This window comes from Psittacula echo (genome assembly GCF_963264785.1).
Source record: "Psittacula echo genome assembly, chromosome: 4".
NCBI classification, from domain to species: Eukaryota; Metazoa; Chordata; class Aves; order Psittaciformes; family Psittacidae; genus Psittacula; species Psittacula echo.
Genome location: NC_137738.1, coordinates 22,220,283 through 22,238,957, shown reverse-complemented (window position 1 = coordinate 22,238,957; position 18,675 = coordinate 22,220,283). Strand labels below are relative to the sequence as shown.

The 18,675-nt window shown below is 37.1% G+C and overlaps 1 protein-coding gene across 3 annotated transcripts in view; it reads right to left on the bottom strand.

Moving 5' to 3' along the window:
* Positions 1-18,675, bottom strand: part of STRN (striatin) — a 71,758-nt gene that overhangs the window by 46,377 nt on the left and 6,706 nt on the right. For all 3 annotated transcript variants that reach the window (XM_080614718.1, XM_080614719.1, XM_080614720.1), the window contains exons 2-5: positions 12,085-12,188; positions 5,949-6,022; positions 2,697-2,775; positions 580-744 (exon numbers count right to left, since the gene is read on the bottom strand). In XM_080614718.1, the coding sequence (XP_080470844.1) occupies positions 580-744; positions 2,697-2,775; positions 5,949-6,022; positions 12,085-12,188 (422 nt within the window). The remainder of the gene's footprint in view (positions 1-579; positions 745-2,696; positions 2,776-5,948; positions 6,023-12,084; positions 12,189-18,675) is intronic.

Genomic DNA, 18,675 nt, shown 5'->3' with positions numbered 1-18,675 from the left:
TATTACTTACAAGCAAAAGTATGCATAACAAGTTTTTACTCTCCTTGACTAACTTGTCATAGTATTAGAAATACTAAAAGACCAAAATGAGTACCTTACCTTTTGGTCATATTTACATGTGTATATGCATCAGTGGAAAATCAAAAATACAGGAATCAGAATGTAACATGCGACTTTTTCAGACCCGCTCAGGAAAATCCTGTAACTCATATAATTTATGATGTCACAGACCAGGAGAGCAAAGCCTGTAATTGATAAAGTCTGCAGCAATGAAAATATGTGATTAACCTGAAACAACGCTGACATTTAAGCACTTAGCAATCATATCTCAAAAGAGGCTTGATTTGACTTTGTGTTGCCATCCAACTGAAAAAGAAAAGCCAAAACCAACTTATGGTGCTTTTAAGCTGTGAATCCAGAGTTATTTCCATGCTTATTGCTTAATGTAATAAAATTAGCTAGAATTGCTCTAATCTCCAACTAAGTTAAAAAATCCTGAAATCTTCTCAGGAAAAAAAATTTGTTCTGCACCATTAAGTCATTTATGCAGAAACATAACAATATCATCTTGATGCTTACCCAATCATTGTGTTTTCTTTAATCTGGCCCTCTGTTCCATTTACCATAGGCTCTTGATTTCTGTTATCCTTCTCTGAAGCATCACTTGAGAGGCCCAATAAAGCTCGTACTCGTTTTGATTTCACATCCAATATCGTGTCGGTGTAGCCCACTTCTTGTAGGTATCTGTAGGAACAGAACTCATGCTAATCTTCCACGCACATCTCTTATTCAAAACAGTAAATGAAAACTTCTCCCTAAACTCATCTTCAACCCTTCTGCTAAGCGAAGTATGGTGCTGTGCTAATGAAACATGCTTATAAATCATCCTGTACCAGCTGCAGAGGGATCGCCTCTTGCAGTACCAGCCTCTACAGTCACTGAGAAAAAAAAAAAAAAACCACAAAAATAATCAAAGAGCCTAGCAGTCAGAGGTTATACAATACGTTATTCATTCATTTACTAAAATGGGTGGAAAAGCACTTTCTATTAAAATATTTACAACTGGCTTATAAAAATCATCACAGTTGCATGTACAACATGGCCATTTTATTCAACACATGGAAACTACACATGAAGCCTGACAAGAAGTATCAGATACATTCCTTATGTAAGCATTATTAAAAGCCTAGAAAACAGAGGGAATCAACAAATGCTTTAGCTGTAACTACTACTAAAAGTTGTTATTTATACATACTGCGTTTGATAAAATCTTTTGTCTTGCCTTTTCCATATTCTGCAATGGATCTGCAAAATACTGTTGTGCATGTAAGGGCTGGAATCCTGGAAAGAGGTCTCTGTCCTTTCTCCTTTCCTCTAGAATACAGAGCTAATAGCACTGCCTTCTCAGGAGCACTGGATTGATTAAATGCTCGATATTCCAAAGGACTTGAAAGAGGGGAAATGCTATTTTACAATAACAGCTGTTACAGATCAAGGACATGCACTTTTCCTGCAAGAACATTCTCCTCCAATTATTTAACAATATCCTCTACATAACCACATTAGGAGAGAAATACTGACTGTTGGCAATATAAAAATCAAACAAGCCACCTATGCAAAACAAAATCCGTCAGCAGTATGCATGCTGTATTCATTACTGTATCACTTATTAATTGTGCTGAGAAGGAATGACTTGTCTTCAAAATAACTGATCAAAGTCAAGTTCAGTATATTTAGATAATATTTTATATTAATAAAATATTTAAACATTAATAGTTTTATTTATTTGTATTTCAACATACATGCAAAAATTTGGGCTCTTGAAAAAGAAAAGCATGTACAAGCCATCCAACAGACAAATTCAACTTCTGCATAATTCCTTGGGAAAAGGTCCTTTAATATAAGCTCCAGACTGTCCTTACTGTCTCACCTCCCTCTCATTTAACCCTCTATACCACACACACACACACAAAAAAAAAAAAAAAAAAAAAAAGCAAAAGCTTTCCTAGATGATTAGAAGACCTTAGAATCTAACTATAAGCATAGGGGATGAGGCAAATCCATGAAAAAACAGTTCGAGATATTCTGATGAGAAGTCTTCAAGGAATCTTATCAATTTAAACCACAGGTTATAACCCAGGCAAAAAATCCACATAAAAATGTGACCAAATATCTTGCAAATTGACCAAATATCTTGGAAATTGACTCATTATGACCACAATTCAAAAACTAATTTAGGTTAACGGACATTTGCTTCATTGAGATGAACTGAGAGTTAGAAAACTTCTAATCAAATCTTCTTTTCTGAACCTGAAGCAGGCCAAAATAAAAATTATTCCTCTCCAACACCAGGCTGTATTTTACACTGCTCTTAAAGAATTATTTGTGCTGGGTGGTTTATTGCAAAGTGTCATGACCCATTGTTCACTCAAGCAGATTGTTTTATTGTACTGTGTAAAGGAAAAGCAAAGGAGATCAAGTGTTTGTGATTTGGCAAGGCTTCTCTGAAGTTCTGAAATATTAAAATTTTCAAAACCTAGGAAAAGTAGGCAGAAGCTGAATGAACCTCATCACACACACTAACCTTTCTTGAAAGAAAATCTGAGAGAAAAAAAGTCAAATACCACCTTCGTCACATTTCATTACCAGATTCTTTCCCTTGCATTTGTTATCCGAGTCACTTTTTCAACACTTACTGTCTTAGCAGCTGTCGTCCTTGTTTCCATATTAGCTGACTGTTCTGTTGTGGCTGAATCTCTGTCTCATTCCCTTCATCTGGAAAAGATTATTTTATTATGAACATTTTTTTCCTTGTCCTACTTCTTAAAAGGATGCCCATCCACTTGAAAAGCCAAAAGTGATTTTTACTAAAATGGTTATGAATGGTTTAATAACAAAATAAAAGATTCAAAGTACCAATAATCAACCAATCAAGAGACAAAAAATGCATATAGCACATAATTATGGTACTATGTACACATAAAGATTGTCAGGTACATCCTACTGTGCAAGTGAGAGTTCCACTATTCATCAGTTGCTTCCCTTCTGCCTCACATCCAAAAGTCCCATCTTACTCCTTTCTCTACAAGGGCACATAATCACATAGACAATCTGGAGTTCCATTTTTGCATTAACCTTCCAATATAACTGCTGCTCATAATTTCAGTTTGAATACAAACATCTTTAACGGCTCACAATATCAAATGCAACTGCATCATTATATCCATTTACAACTCACTGTCCTACTGATTTCCTTAACATTTGACAGGTTAACATAAAACCAACCTACCTACTCGCTTTAAATTTGCCCATATTTGTATTAATAAGCTTTGTGGTCGTGGAAAAAAATACAACAGTGGTTGTTTGCTTAATTTTTATCCTGAAAAACTGTTGAAAAATTTTCACCACGTTTTCCACAACCATATATTTGTATCCAAACAGTAATACTCCAGGAGAATCCACAAAAAAATTATGTGGTTGTTCTGGTGAGAAACCTATCTGAATGCTGGCAACCAACAGCTACATATTTATTCTGTATATAGCTTCATACTACATGATGGTTGGGGTTTTTCCTCTCCTCCAGGAAACACATAAGTATATACTTCCCAAGATAAAAGATCTTGGTTTATTACCTATGAAAGCGTCTACGCAACTTGAAACCCTTGTGGTCCAAACACTGAATGATGAACAATCTTCTTATGTAAACAAAGATTAAGAACCAGAAAAACCTGTAGTATAATCCTATGAGTAACTTTGTATGTGATGTGGGAAAGCTACTGTCCTTACTGGGAAGTCATTTACCTTTGTACAACTGTACTAACACCAAACACACAAAAAAAACACCACCCACCCAAAGATCAAAGACTAATCAGAATTCACATGCAAGGAGAGCCGTATGAATTTAATTTGTTTCAAACTGACAAAATTCGTTTAACAGCAGCCATAGGAAATAATCAATTGTGCCGTGATTTGCTGATGACAACTGAACACAGCTAGACCCAATGGACAACTACCAAAGCTCAGTCATGATTTAATTGTTATAGACTGAGGTAAATCTGCCTGAAATTTCCTTTTGAAAGCAAAACCCCTTCTTCCAAAGGCACAATTAAGTATATATACAAGCAAGAACTCTCTTTCATTTAGTGTCCTCAAAACTGACCACTGCTAGCAGTAGCAGTTTACAGATGAGAAGGTATTTGTATTATGAGCAAATAACAACAGAAGATACCAGAAGCAGTTTAAAAAAAAAAAAAAAAAAAAGGCATACCTTTATCAAGAGATTGAACTCTCTTCTAAACTGTACTACTGATCAAGTCAGATCTCCCCAAGAGATCACAAAGAAAACAAACAACAAGGACCCATTTGGAAGAACTACTAGAAATAGTTCCACTTTTTTTCCTGACTGGGCAGGAAAAACAGAAGGGTTTGGGTGGTGGAGAGGTTAGACACAAACATACAAGTAAGTATCTACCAAAGGCAACTCTAAAAGGAGCATTAACAGATCTTCTGTTTTAAGTGTGTAACTTTAATCAGTCCAGATTTGATACAGAATTGTACATTTCTAACAGCAACATATACAGAATGCAATGGGATACCAATGGGATACATCAGGATAATGGATTTTTAACACACCTAATTCCACTAATGTCCGCTTTGAAGCACTGGCTATGGCTCTTTTGGGCAAGTCATCCATTGCACTACATTCCTCAGCTGGAAACTGGAGCAACATGCTACAGCTGCATCCTGAAAAATTACAACACCCAAGGATGTCTAGGATCTTGGTATGACCAGGACAAAGTTTTCTAGTGGTCAAGATACAGACCAGAGTCTTCCACTTAGTAACACCAATTTAAACTATTACTTCAGTTAAGGAAATAACCTTGATAATGTGAAATAAAATTTCTTAAAACCTCCTTCCATCTTGGACAAGAAAAGCCTAGTGTAAAGTTCCATCAGTTAGCATAGGGTTGGATTTTTTTATTTGCATTTTAATGACCTTCTGAATCCAATAAGGTAAGAATTAACCATAAGAGTAAACAAGACCATCCCTTTCACAAACCAAGTGACAGAGCTGAGGTCTGCAGACTTTCTATATTCTTCCTTTATGTACAGGTGGTTCTAGTTTTGTTGCTGTAGTAGGAGCATCAGGAGACTGAGATACAAAAATCGTCACCTATTACTTTTCTTTTCAAGGCCTTGACCTATAAGCTGATCTCTCTACTCCTTTTTCTTTTTTTTTTCCCTGAGGGAAGGATAGGGACATAGAGAGAGGGATAAAAGGAAGTAATTTTAATTCTTAATTCCTCAAGTTAAGTGCTTAAAACTATTTGTGTGAAGTAGGAGAAGCAACCTCTAAGGAGATGTAACCTCCAGAAAAACCAATCAGCTTTCCAGGGACCAAGGTGTAAAACTGTCCTCTCACAGCATGGCACTTCAGTTAGTTGAAAGCATTTCCAACTATCACTGGAATTTTGTAAGCAAATCCCCACTCTCAAACTCTCATGTCTAATATGCACTTCCTTTACTTTTCGCCTGGAATACCATTCAAGCAATTGAAAATATTGTGTGCTATACATTCCACATCCTTTGACATTAACTTCTTGTTTAGAAGAATTATTCAAAGACAAAAGGATTCTATAGCTAAAAATCCAGTATTTCCCCATTCCGAAACACCCATATGCATTACTAAGGAAGAGAAAAAATTATTCTCCCAAGTAGCAGTTTGTTGGTTTGGGTTTTGAGGGGTTTTTTTAATCTAAACTCATTTATTAATAAGACTCTTTCAGAGCATTAGCATATATTTTTAATTTTACACGGATAAAATAGAGTCTTTATTAATTATCTCTATTCCCACCAGCAAATTTTATTAACGCTGTCACTTCAGCATTTACACAAACCACACTCAAGCTTTTACGCCAGTAATGAGCTCATTCTTAATAAATTCTTACCAGAATCATAGTTCGGTGGCTTCATATCTCCCTGATTCAATTCTGTGCCATATTTTAATTTGTGGTATTTAGCCCTGAAAGAAAAAAAAATAAAACAAAGAAACTATTAGTACATGTAAAGGGTATCTCTGAACATATAAATGTCACCTGTCTTGAGAAGCCACTCCTTTCTTCCAGGCTAGCAACAAAACAAAGTAAGCAATTTCAGCAGGACTTCAGATACGTAATTTTTCTTAATCATTTTTTCCAAGGTTGGCACATAATTGCAAAGTGAATACTGATGAAATACAGGGATCAGTGGACTGCAGATTTTACAAAACGTTCTTGCAACAGGTTTCCTCCCTGTGGACAGGCGCTACTCTGTTTCCCTCCCCACCCCTTTTTTTTTTTAGCGATCACTATGAAATTTTTTTTTTCCAGTTCAATGCCATCTACTTCATATTCCATATTGTCACCTCAATTAAGCAAACATTAGTTTTATTCTTTGAAATGCTGTGCCTTCCAACAGCAGTAGGCATTGGTTGGAGCTATTCTACATCAAATCTAGCACTGACAGCATCCCATGCAATACAATGGCAGTAAGAATAGCTAGAAGAAAAATGAAAATGCTTTTTAATTTTAAAAGCTTCATCCTACAGAGTCACTGTCTATAGACTTTTTAAACACACAAAAGAATGCTTACAAAAGCATTATAATGCACAAGTAAGTTATTAAAAATTCATTAGTCTTATAACACAATAACACAGAAACAGAGGTAAAGAGAGCCTTAATCAGTTTCACAATCTGTTCCCCCCTTCTCTTGCACTCACTGTAACTTTTGTCTCTATGATTGTTTTCTCTCAAACATGAAAACTTAGACCACTCAGAAAAAACTAATTCCCTACAAAGTTTTGTAAACATTCATAAAGGGATAGAAAAGCAGCATTCATATTAGCTCCTACACTGAACAAAAAGCAGGTAAGAATTCAGGCAATGCTGGGCATGCAGCCTGTCTGTAGTGGGACAACACAAGCACACACACATATACAGCTCCAATGCACATGTATGGAGCTAGGTATAAAGCAACAAGATACAGGCCACAAAAGATAAAAAGAAAAAAAGGAGCAAACCAAAACCCATCAAAAACCCCCACATACACCAACATGAAAATGGGCTTCATTAGCTCCACTACGCACAAGGGAACTCTTCGACTTAAGATGGGTTTTTTAAAAAATTAATGGGTGTGACACTTCATAATTGTATAGGACAAGTCACACTAAGCTCAAATGACTGTATCAAGAATGACTGTAGGTAATGTTTTCAAATTACCTGCACCTCTTGATTGCTTCTCAGACATTTTTACTACATTACTGGGGGATTTTTTTGCCTTTTCCCATTTCATTAAGAAAACTCATTACTTCTGACAAAACGGTGCTGAGGGAAGCAATGCTTGGTAGCTATTATGCTTTGGTATAGACAGTACTTGTTTCCTACTAATCCAACTGCCTTTTAATTATAATAAACATTTAATTCTGGATGGGAAGGGTAAAAAAAAAAAAAAAAAAGCCAATATCAAGCTCAAACCTGCAACAAGAATCAGTAAGTATAAATTCAGGTATCTGAGCAAGACACCAGTCAGATGTGAAACAGAAACATGAATACCATGTCAGAGAACCTGACCTGCTGAACTCACCTTCAGCTACAGTCAGCTTCTGAAGTTCAGAGCAATATTAAAAGAAGAAAAAAAAATAAAAGGAAATCAATACAGACAGCAGCTAGCAGTCCATCAAGGAAGTATTTTCCATCCTTCTTCAGCCAGCTTCTATGAGATTTATTATTAGAACTTTCTTACGGTGCAGCTGGAAATGCTGCAGGTTTGAAAGACAAACAATCTTCTTTCTAAAGCACACTAAAGAAAGGGCTCAACACAAGTCAGACTCCAAGACTAGAAAAGAGTGTCTTGACTACTTAGTTATGCATACTGCAATCAAAGGCTACATAACTTCTCATAAAAGAAGCTAATTCTTTTCTATACAAATTCTGAATACATCTTATTCCATTAGCATGTTTATATTTTATCTATTTCTACAGTAACAGTGTCTCCTGACCACTTGTCATGCTTAATTTCTCTGCTTTTTCAGAAATCACACAGTCCACTTATTAATAGTTTTGAACTGGTCCTTTGCATTTCACATTGAACTCCAGCTCATACACCACAGCAGTGAGATACTATTATCACAAAAAAGAGCATACGTAATTTTTCCTGTAAATAAGTTTAAGAAAAATCAAGACTTCTCCAACCATTGTATCATCTGGTGAAAAACAAGGACAGAGGATTTGAAGTAGGGGAAGAAGAAGGAAAACAAATCACAAAAGATGAGCCTTTATTATCTGAAACTTGTTCAACTCAGCTCATTTGCCCTCAATTTCCAAATATCATTAATAGTATGCAGGGACTGAAAAATTACTTTAGAATAACCAGCTGAAATATACAACTTTATAGAAGGTAATTTTTCATCAGAAAACTAGCCCTCAATTTGTTTGGAAGAAAGCTATTTTGGAGCGGTGAAACTTCATTACTGGGTAGATGCCCTTAACTCAGATAAATATGAAAATTACCACTGCTTTGGCTTTTGCACTTCATTACACAATTCTGCTTTTATGATTGGCAATATTTTCTTTAAACTATGTGTCTTCTATACAAACAGTGCTTGGAGACATCCAACATGGCTGCCATAACACTTCAAGAGTTGCTTGGGAAAATGTTTAAAGCTTTCATGCATCTAAGTTTCCCAAAACTAAGAGCAGTGAAACTTTTTTGAATACTTCACACAGAAACAAGTTTGATCCTGATCAAAAAAGGCCACTATTTCTTGGAAATATCTGTCGCCAGACCTGAAGCATCTGATCCAGCTGTGCTGAGGGAGCCTGCCAAAACATCCGTAGAAGATCTAGGAGCTGCCGCCAAACCAAGAGACATAAACAAGAACGATTGCCAGGAACAGCACAGCGAGATATTCTGCCCAGGGAAGAAGGCGCCAGCCTTACGGTGATCAGACACACCAGTGCTGAAAACAACATAAAATTAAATCAAGGGTTTCTAGAGACATGGCTCAGGAGTCCAGTTCTTTGTTCAAAATACGTTAAAACAGGAAATGAGCTAGACTAGATGAAACAGGACATGTACTTGAGAGAAGCAGTACTACATTACAGCTAGCTCCTAAAAAATCCAGAGGAAACAATGCCATTTACTGGTGGTGGAGAAAGCATTGATAAAGTAATAAAAAGTAACCCTCAACTGTGAACAGCTTCACATTGCAGTCTACCGGATGTTGGCAAAACTACATCAAAACTGCTGTTGGAAAGTGATATTGCTTAACTATTAAGCTACCTCCTCCTAAGCTTTTTGCTACTTAGTGTATTAAGACTATTCAGCAGAAAAAATTGGGCTTCCTATACACACAAGGAAAAGGTAATCCTTAAAGATCATCTAGTTCCAAACCCCCCACTGTGGGCAGGGGCACCTTCCACTAGACCAGGTTGCTCAAGGCCCCGCATGACCTGCCCTTGAACACTTCCAGGGATGGGGCAGCCACAACTTCTCTGGGTAACCTGTTCCACTGTCTCATCACCCTCAAAGTAAGTAAATCCATAAGTAAAACTCATGTTCCACCTTACTCAAGACATAATTACATTAAGTGCCACAAACTGAGAACAATGGCAATGCTTCCAAAGTTTTTTATTTATAGCAAACTTTGAAAACATTTGGTTGATAAAAGAAATACTGAACACCTATTATATAGAACAGCAGCTCATAAAAACATGTATCTGAGAAAGCCAATGTCACTCATTTCTCGTGTGTGGTTTCCTGAGAGCACTGTGAACACGAACTACTCTGAGCCAAAATTTCATACTCTGTCCCATTACTCATAACTTAATTCATCTAGCTAAGAAAGATTTGGTATGCTGCAAGGCCAGGGCAAAAATGAAGAAACACAGGAATGCTTCCCTGCCCCCTCCCACCCACACCAACATTCTCCTAACTTGACCAGAGCTCCTCCTACCTTGTAGGATTTCATTTTCCAGCTCCAAGATCCCAGTGGAAAAAGTCAGCACTCCAATTGACTATTGCCTGACTCAGCCAATGACTGATTGAAGAAAATACTGGGAAAGGGAGCAGGGCTTACAAGCTCACTATGTTGCCATTCTTTTACGCATCAAGCTAGAACATTTGAGAGACACTTCCAGCAGAAATACAAAATTTTTTTCAGAAACTGGTGAATAATAATGCTGTTCAAAACCACAAACTCATAAATAGCTGTCCCTAGCACACACCATTCACAAGAATCACATTTACTTTATAAACTATTGCACATCCATACTGAAGCTGCCAAACTGGATCAGATGAGCTGACTGTAGCCTACTGACCTCAGAAACCAAAGATAATACCATACACTGTATGTAAAACTGTGTAAAAACTGCTAATATGAAACCACAATATTTTTTCTTAATCCTGACAGTGACTGCTGCATTAGGATTTAAATGTCATAATTTAGACAGATTCTACTGAATTCAACAGAGGGACCATTTCACAATTCACAGAAGTTTGGTATTTTATTTATATTTTTTTAATCTTACAAAGCTTTTCTGATAACATACAGAAATGTATTGATATTGTCTGATAATTTTAGATACATTGCTAATGTATCTAAATTTATGCGGGTTATGAACATGAAGCACTAGAGATATCCCTAAGTAATGAGGAATAGCTCCCCCAGTTTTGAAATACTTAAATCTTACTGAATTTACACACCTTAGAGCATATCTTTCAACTGCGCAAGAACATACTTCATTGCCTCTGTCTTTTTTAATTGACTCCAATCTTCATAATTATGTGTCAAATGTATACATAATGGAGACTGCTGTTTACAGCTATACAAAGGCTTACATTTCTTTCTGTGCTGTTTGATATACAATCACTACCATAGCAAGGCATGGGCAAAAAGGTTCTCTACCTTAAGCATTCCTCTAAAAAGTCCATAAAGGTGAAGCAAGCATGCTGCAGCCCTGAGGCTACTGCTGGCCAAGAAACCTGGCTGCAACTCCATGCTAGCAGATAAATTGGTTGCTACGGGCAAGAGCTAAACTGGATAGTGGAAGGTACATCTCATGTCCCAAAGCAGCCCATGTAAGATGAACAAATCTAAATGCAATCCAGGGATATAAAACTATTAGTACCCCTTTAAAGTCACCTAGCAGCAATATCCTACTCCTCATTTGTGTATGTGTATATTTCTAATCTTATTTTCACTAATACAAACTATTTAAAAAAGGTTTATTTACTAATATCCCATTAAAGAGAAGTACGAATTATCTGGTAGGAAAATGGTATGTATGCAATGACTGCTTTGCAGTAGTACCGTAAATATACTGCTTCATCAAAAAATTTTAAGACATTTTACTGATAAAATTTTTTAAAATTAAACTTGTTCAAAAAAAAAAAAAAAATCAGTTGAACAGAAAGAATTCTGGAAACATGGTAAACAATACAGTTCATTTATCTCAAAGTTTAGAACAACAGGAAAGCATACATAAGAATAAAATGGTAAAGTAGACTGGGGACTTCTTCTTAAATCCCCGTGAACAAAGAAACAGACATCTGATTAACCAGTAAACATGAACATTTTTTTACCCCTCAAACAATAGCCTCTAGAAGATACTCCTGTAAAGTCTATTGAAAAGATTAAAAATGCAGCCAGATTAAAAACTAGCAATCACTAGACTGAAGACAGTTACTCAAGATTTCAGTTATCAAGAGATTGTTAAACAAAGCTAGTACTTTGAACAAAAAGAGAATACACTGTAGTTCTGGAGTATGATCTGTACAAGTAAGTGTAATTTTACCAAGGAAAAAGTATTCATCATTGATCAATCAAGGGTTTTATTTGCATATTTTTTTAGCCATGCTGTGCTAGCTATTGGTTTTACCATAATGTAGACATTTATATCAAAATGTTTATTTAGTATAACAAGATTTATCAACTTCAGAACTGAACATATACAGAAGAAACACATCTTATTTTTGTCAAGTACAAAGGCAAAAGAAGTATCTGTGTTCAGAACTCTTCACCATGTACCCATCACTAAAGCAGCATACCTTTCCTGTTTAAGCGCATATTCCAGCATTTTGATCCTTCGCACTAGATCCTTCTTCAGATTTTCTTGTCCTTTCCTTTCACCTTGAAGAAAGGCAATCTGGGCCTGCAAAAGGAAGTTTGCAGTTTAGTATCTGCTTCCTCAAAACCATCCAGCATAACTCTTGAGTGTGTGTCTCCCCAAGTTATTTTAATGAATTTTAAAATTAATTTGTACTGTTTAAAAGAAATTGGCTTACTGTGCTTCAGAAACAGTAAACACACAAAGCACTGCACACATAACCCTTCTAAACTGCATGTGCATTACAGACAAAAAGGAATAAAAAAATAAATAAAGCAATTTTAGTTTGTTTTAGTTTGCTTGACATGGTTTATTTCCTCTCTTGACTAAACATTTAATAGAGGATAAGGAACAGACAAGTGTACAAAAAGCGCTCAGCAGATAAAAAGCATTTACCAACAATAAGCAGAAGACAATAAAATATTTCTGCTCACTAACTGAAGTAGTATATAATTAGTGTACTGTTGTATAGATAGATGTTATATACATGATACTAGTGAAAGAACTGAAGTACAGCATGTTCAGCTGAAAGAAAAATAAAACCCTGCTTATAACAGAGTGCCAAGTGCTATTAGTAATTCTAAAATAGGTGAAAGAAAGCTCTCAAGAAATATTGCAATTAAGAGGGAGAAAAAAATGGAAAACAGGAAAAGGTATTTTGGTGAGAGAGATGAGGAGGGAAATTGTATAGAAGTAAATAAAAGTGGAAAACAGACACCTAACCTTTATCAACTCACAGCAGAGTATTTAGTTGCCTGTGAAAAATCTCCCTCAAATAGAAAATTATTATATATAAAAGACACCTATTCCTAGTCATAAAGGCAGAACTACGTGCTTTTGTATCTCATGCTCAAATCATGTCCACTATAAGAGGTAGGTTCTTGTGATCTCTCTACTCCTGAACACACTCAGAGATAAGACAAAGTGAATTTTACTCCAAAAGGCCATTTGCTGGTGGCCAGCTATAGCAGCTGCTCTAGAATATGACACAAGCTGACATAATTCCATTGCTCAAGTACAGCCAGTAAACAGCCTGACAGACACCTGAAGAATCCTTAACCACCAGTCAGCAACTAGAGCAGCCAGATTATGACGCGTGAAAAACACTGGCTACTTTCCAGTGAAGCTGGTCTTCACCTTCAATCAGTGAAATGCATTTGCCAAAAAACTCTCCGCTGAATCAAAAGGTCTCTGTCACTGGCATCAAGCTTCTCCTCCCTTAACACTTGAACAGGGATCAACAAAGAACTACAACGAAATCTAACGTTCATCTGCTTAGATTTAGAGAAAGGCACAGAAGAAAAGACATGCTGGTACTGGGAGTCAGCACTTCCTGCCCTGAAGAATGTAACTGCAAGAAGCATGTCAACTCAACAAGGTCACCATCCCTCCCAGTAATAAGAGGAACACCTCAACTACATAAAACTTAGTTTGCAGTAACTGTACAGACACAAAGATTAGAATGCATATATAACTAGTGCACTGTGGTAGTGATTCCTGTCTCCCTGCTTCCGAATAAGTTCAGCAGAAATAAATCAGTAGCCTTCTAGCCAAAAAGTGAGAGAACATCAAAGCAGACTATTAAAAATAGTAGAACATGATGCAAATATGCATTTGGCTGGAACAAAAAAGATCACCCAATGCCATCAGGTCACAAGCTGAAGTGATCTATGAGGTGATCTGCTGTCTGCAAGCACAGTTCTATGAGGTGACCTGCTGTCTGTCTCACTAAGAACAAACTGACTGAACAGGCTGGAATGAAGCATGTTTACCCATCAGATTGGCAAAGGACAGCCAGTAATGGACTGGCTTACGCACTGCTCTACCTCAGAGGTTAAATCAGCATTACCATGCTAACAACTGAGGTTAAAGTCATCTTCCGCTGGTAGCAGCCTAAACAAAGAAAAAAAATTGCAACTACTCAGTAGTTTTCACAGCTTACTTTTGTGAAAAGACAGACACGAATGGATTTGATTAAGAAGTATCATATGACACCACCTTTATGTGAAAATGAGGAGAGTCAGCTTTCAATACAAAGCAGGCCTCGCTTTGTGACTTGTCTGACTAACCATTTGAGAACCAAAATGCAAACTGTCACCAGAAGCTTCTTAAGCACGTAAAACAACATAAATTATGTTCTTAACTCTACCTGCGGAGCTGAAACACCTTATGATTCAACATGAAGGAAAAGGGGCCACCAAAAGGCTGTATGTATCACACACATATTGCACAGGAAGGAGAGCACTGGAAGAAATATTGATTCTTTGGACATCTTTTATTGTCAGTGGTATGCCAGTGCTCTTACTGATGCTGTATAACTTTTTCCTGGACTTTCAAGAAATCCTTGTGTTTCTTACTCCAAAAGCATGCAGCAACAACAGAGTGGAATCCACAGCCCAAGAGCCATCTCTGCAGCCCTATACAAGCTTATTGCCAGGATATTTCAAGGTTACTATATGATTCATAGATCAGTAGTTTTACTGGCAAATCAAGAAACAGACAAGTGCACCAGAGGGCTTGTGAGTAATATTGCTCTTTCCTTGGAGGCTGTGCAGTTTCTAGCATAGCTTGTTCATGCTTTTCTTCTGAGTAGTATCCTTATGTAATAAGGACGCAAAAAATACTCCTCACTGGTTTTGAGAAATTCTGGCTCTGAAAATGAGAATACTTACATTTTCATAACAAAAAGAGAATATTCCCCCTCTTTCCCACAGGATGTTAGTAACCCTTATTCCTCATTTATATAAATACTGGGTAATTAGAACTAACTCTGCATCAGTTATACAGGTAAGCTCAAACTCTATTTAAAAAAAAATTAATTATAATATTCAGGGTTATTTGTAATGCACATTAGGATAACATTAAAATTGTAACTGAAATTTTATACTAACGCGGATACTGTAACAGTCTATATGTCATAAGCAGATTTCATTCTTTACAATGTTTGGCATTTAACTGAAAATATGCAGAGAAACCTAAATGTTCATACCATAAGTGGGAAAAAAAAAAAAAAAAAAAAGTAGTATAAATGAAAACTGAATAAATGAATACACTGAGTTTAAATATTTAAAATGACAGATTATGATGGTCACTATAATGACCATCATACGGTTGTAACTCCAGGATCACTGTTTAGCCAACACCTGTCTAAATGTTTGGGCAAACACTTAAAGTTTAAGAGGTCTGGGTTTAAATACAATGAAAAGCAAAACTAACTGTACACCTACAGTCTTCGTACAATTCGGACATAAATGGAAGAATTTTATCAACAGATTGAGACCCACAGGCCATTTTCCATAGTTGCAGCTTTGGTACAAGTCAAATCTGAAGCCTGCGCTACCTGAGGGAGTAAGATAGCAGAGGAAGACTGCTTCTGGTTGGAACAATCTGCAGCACTGTTCTATCTCTGTGCTTTGGCCACTCATGGGTAGGTTTGCTAAAAATTTCAAGAATTCACAAACAGGTTCGGCCACAACTGACCTCCTAACTAATAAGGTTAAAATGCATCCAGCTGTAAGCTAGTCATCTCAACCCTCTAAACTGCCTACAGGGGATCACACAAAAACTCATATTGTTCCTGGCCTTATGGGTGGGGCACTTCAAGTGCCCGGCCCCACTGGCACTGCAGCGAGGAATCAAGGCAGCATCCACCTTGAGTTTATTCCAGGCTAAGTGCTACAAGATACTGTATAACAGCTCAACTGTGAGATTAAAATCAAGAGTCAGGAGAGAAAATAAATATACAAAAAAACCCCAGAGAGTAGTGGGAAGAGATGCCTGTAACAGTCTGTTGTAGCTACAATTGGATTGTCCAGGATTTTCTCCTCCCCCCCCCCCCATCTTATTAAAGTTTTTTAACTGCAACAAAAACTTTTTTTGCCAACAGAATCCTGGGCTGCGTCAAAAGGAGCGTGACCAGCAGGTTGAAGAAGATGATCCTGCCCCTCTGCTCTGCTCTCATGAGACTCCACTTGGAGTATTGTGTACAGTTCTGGTGTCCTCAACATAAGAAAGACATGGAGCAAGTCCTGAGGAGGGCCATGAGGAGACCTCATAGCAGCCTTCCAGTATCTGAAGGGGGCCTACAACAATGCTGGAGAGGGACTCTTCAATAGGGACTGTAGTGATAGGACAAGGGATAATGGGTTAAAACTTAAACATAGAAAGTTTAGGTAAGATATAAGGAAGAAGTTCTTTACTGTGAGGATGCTGAGGCACTGGAACAGGTTGCCCAAGGAAGCTGTGAATGCTTCATCCCTGGCAGCATTCAAGGCCAGGCTGGACAGAGCCTTGAGTGACATGCTCTAGCGTGTGGTATCCCTGCCCATGGCAGGAGGGTTGGGACTAGATGATCTTAAGGTCTTTTCCAACCCCAGCTATTCTATAATTCTATGATTTATGAACTTAGGAATTTCATGCACATCCAGTCTAAATTTACAGCGCTGTAGCTGTCTTAATTATTCCACTTCTTTACCAGGAGATTTTAAAAATAACATTCATTCTTATGTTAAAAGTATTATCACAGGCAACAACATTTTTGTTTCAAGAAATTCCCCAAAAGACTCTAAGGTCACATTAGGGTGAAGTGGATGGAACAGTGAGGAAACTTTTAGGTAGCACCTAAATATTAACCCTGAACAGAAAATGTTTAGAAAGAAACAACACCATGTCTCCTAAACAAATGATGCATGTTTAGTATCAACTTCGAGCAGTTCCTGAATTTTACAGCCATTTTAAGTTAAAAGGTGATTTATTCTTAAGACTCAAGAACTTTCCATTCTCTTCTTTAAAATATTTATCTTAATATTTTAAAGGAAACCTCACTTCAAATTTATGAGCTCTTGAAGGTCCACAGGTACCATTCGACAAAGTAAGAGCTGTTAAGATGCACAATTCTGTATATTCTGCTTCTGATTCAACAAGGTCTTTACAGGCTGAGAGAAAAAGAATAAGGGAGGAGAAAAACTGAAAAAAAAAAAAAAGTATTGCAAAAAACATGCAGATAGCTAAAATAACTAAATACATTATACAGACGAATCAGCCTGGAACAGTCGTACTAATCGGTCTACCAAGATCTGCCAGAGGATTCTGCAGGCTGCCAGGATGCTCAGTATTTTAGATTCTACTTGGTTCACCAAAGTGCAACATATTTTAGTATATTTGTAAATAAGTGTAGGTATGCCTAGGGTTGAGAGGACAAGAGATAAAAAACAGGTACAGGGGAGGGGGGAAGGAAATTATCAGTGGTCTAGTACAACTGGCAAACAATATTTCAGGCACCATATTTAACATTGCAACACACACCTACTAGCACTCCATGCCAAGAGAGGCTAGGAAGCTTCTCTAAGTGCCTGCAGCCATTTAAGATAACACAAAACTGAAGTGAGGCCACAGCCTGAAACAAGTGGCAAGCACCGAGGTGTATTTAGCTTCACCCCGCAGAGCAGTACTTCATCCCATTTATCACCTGCATACTCACACTGGATGATAGCGCCTCGTGGGACTGATGAACAGCACTATCTGCTCCTGGCAAAGTATTTTTGCTGGACTTCTCAGAGGTGTCCTAAAACTAGCGTTAGAGCTAAGCCCTGAGAAAACTGAACCATCTAAAAGAAATCAAAGATCTAGCTTATGGTAAAAAAAGACAGTTCAGGAAGCCATTTACTTACACTCTTTATCCATCTGTAAAGATTCCTTGAAAAACAATTTTTTATCAGTGAATTAAAAACTCAAAAAGATCATCCAGAATCAAAAATTATTTAGTAATTCATTCCTGGTAATACCTTGATTACTAATTTAAGCATCTCAACCAAAAGGAAGACTCCTCTTTACTAGGCAGATCTCTGTTCAGAGAGAGTCTTTCTTTTCCACACTCTTCAGTGCTGCATTTCACTGTGCTAACAACTGCAAACTCAGCAAAATTACTGAGTTGACCAAACAATACACATTCATCATATTTAATACTTCTTCATAAGCTAAATTTTTCTCTAAATTTTTGTAGCATACTTAAGTGGAGAGTGTTAACCTTTCTTTTCCTTTCAAAAAAAACATCCAGGAGCATGCTCAATGCAGACTGATGCAAGGACAAAAAAAGGGCAAATTTTAAACGCGATGTAACTCTACAGGCAACACTGCAATGACATGTCTCAAAATAATCACATATTATGAATTGGAGTCCAAATTGCAAACCCTCAAATATAATTGCCTTCCACGTGCTATACAGGAAAGGAGAAATGCAGCAATAGCAGTCAATACCAGGACTGATAAATAGACTTATGGCCCACATTTCAACTGAGACAATGGAAGTTCACAGGCTGAATGAATCACTGGGGGTATAGCAGGACAAGGGAAAAGAAATCTGGAGGAGATTTTTAGATTTGGCTTTGGTAACAAAGAGCAGACTGAACCAGACTTGACCACACAAGCATTTGCAGAGGCAATGAGCAGACTCCTATTTCTCGCTCCTTCAGCCAGGAGCAGCTTCAAGCATGCTCGACCAACCTGAACTTCCTGGAGCACCAAGTGAAACAGG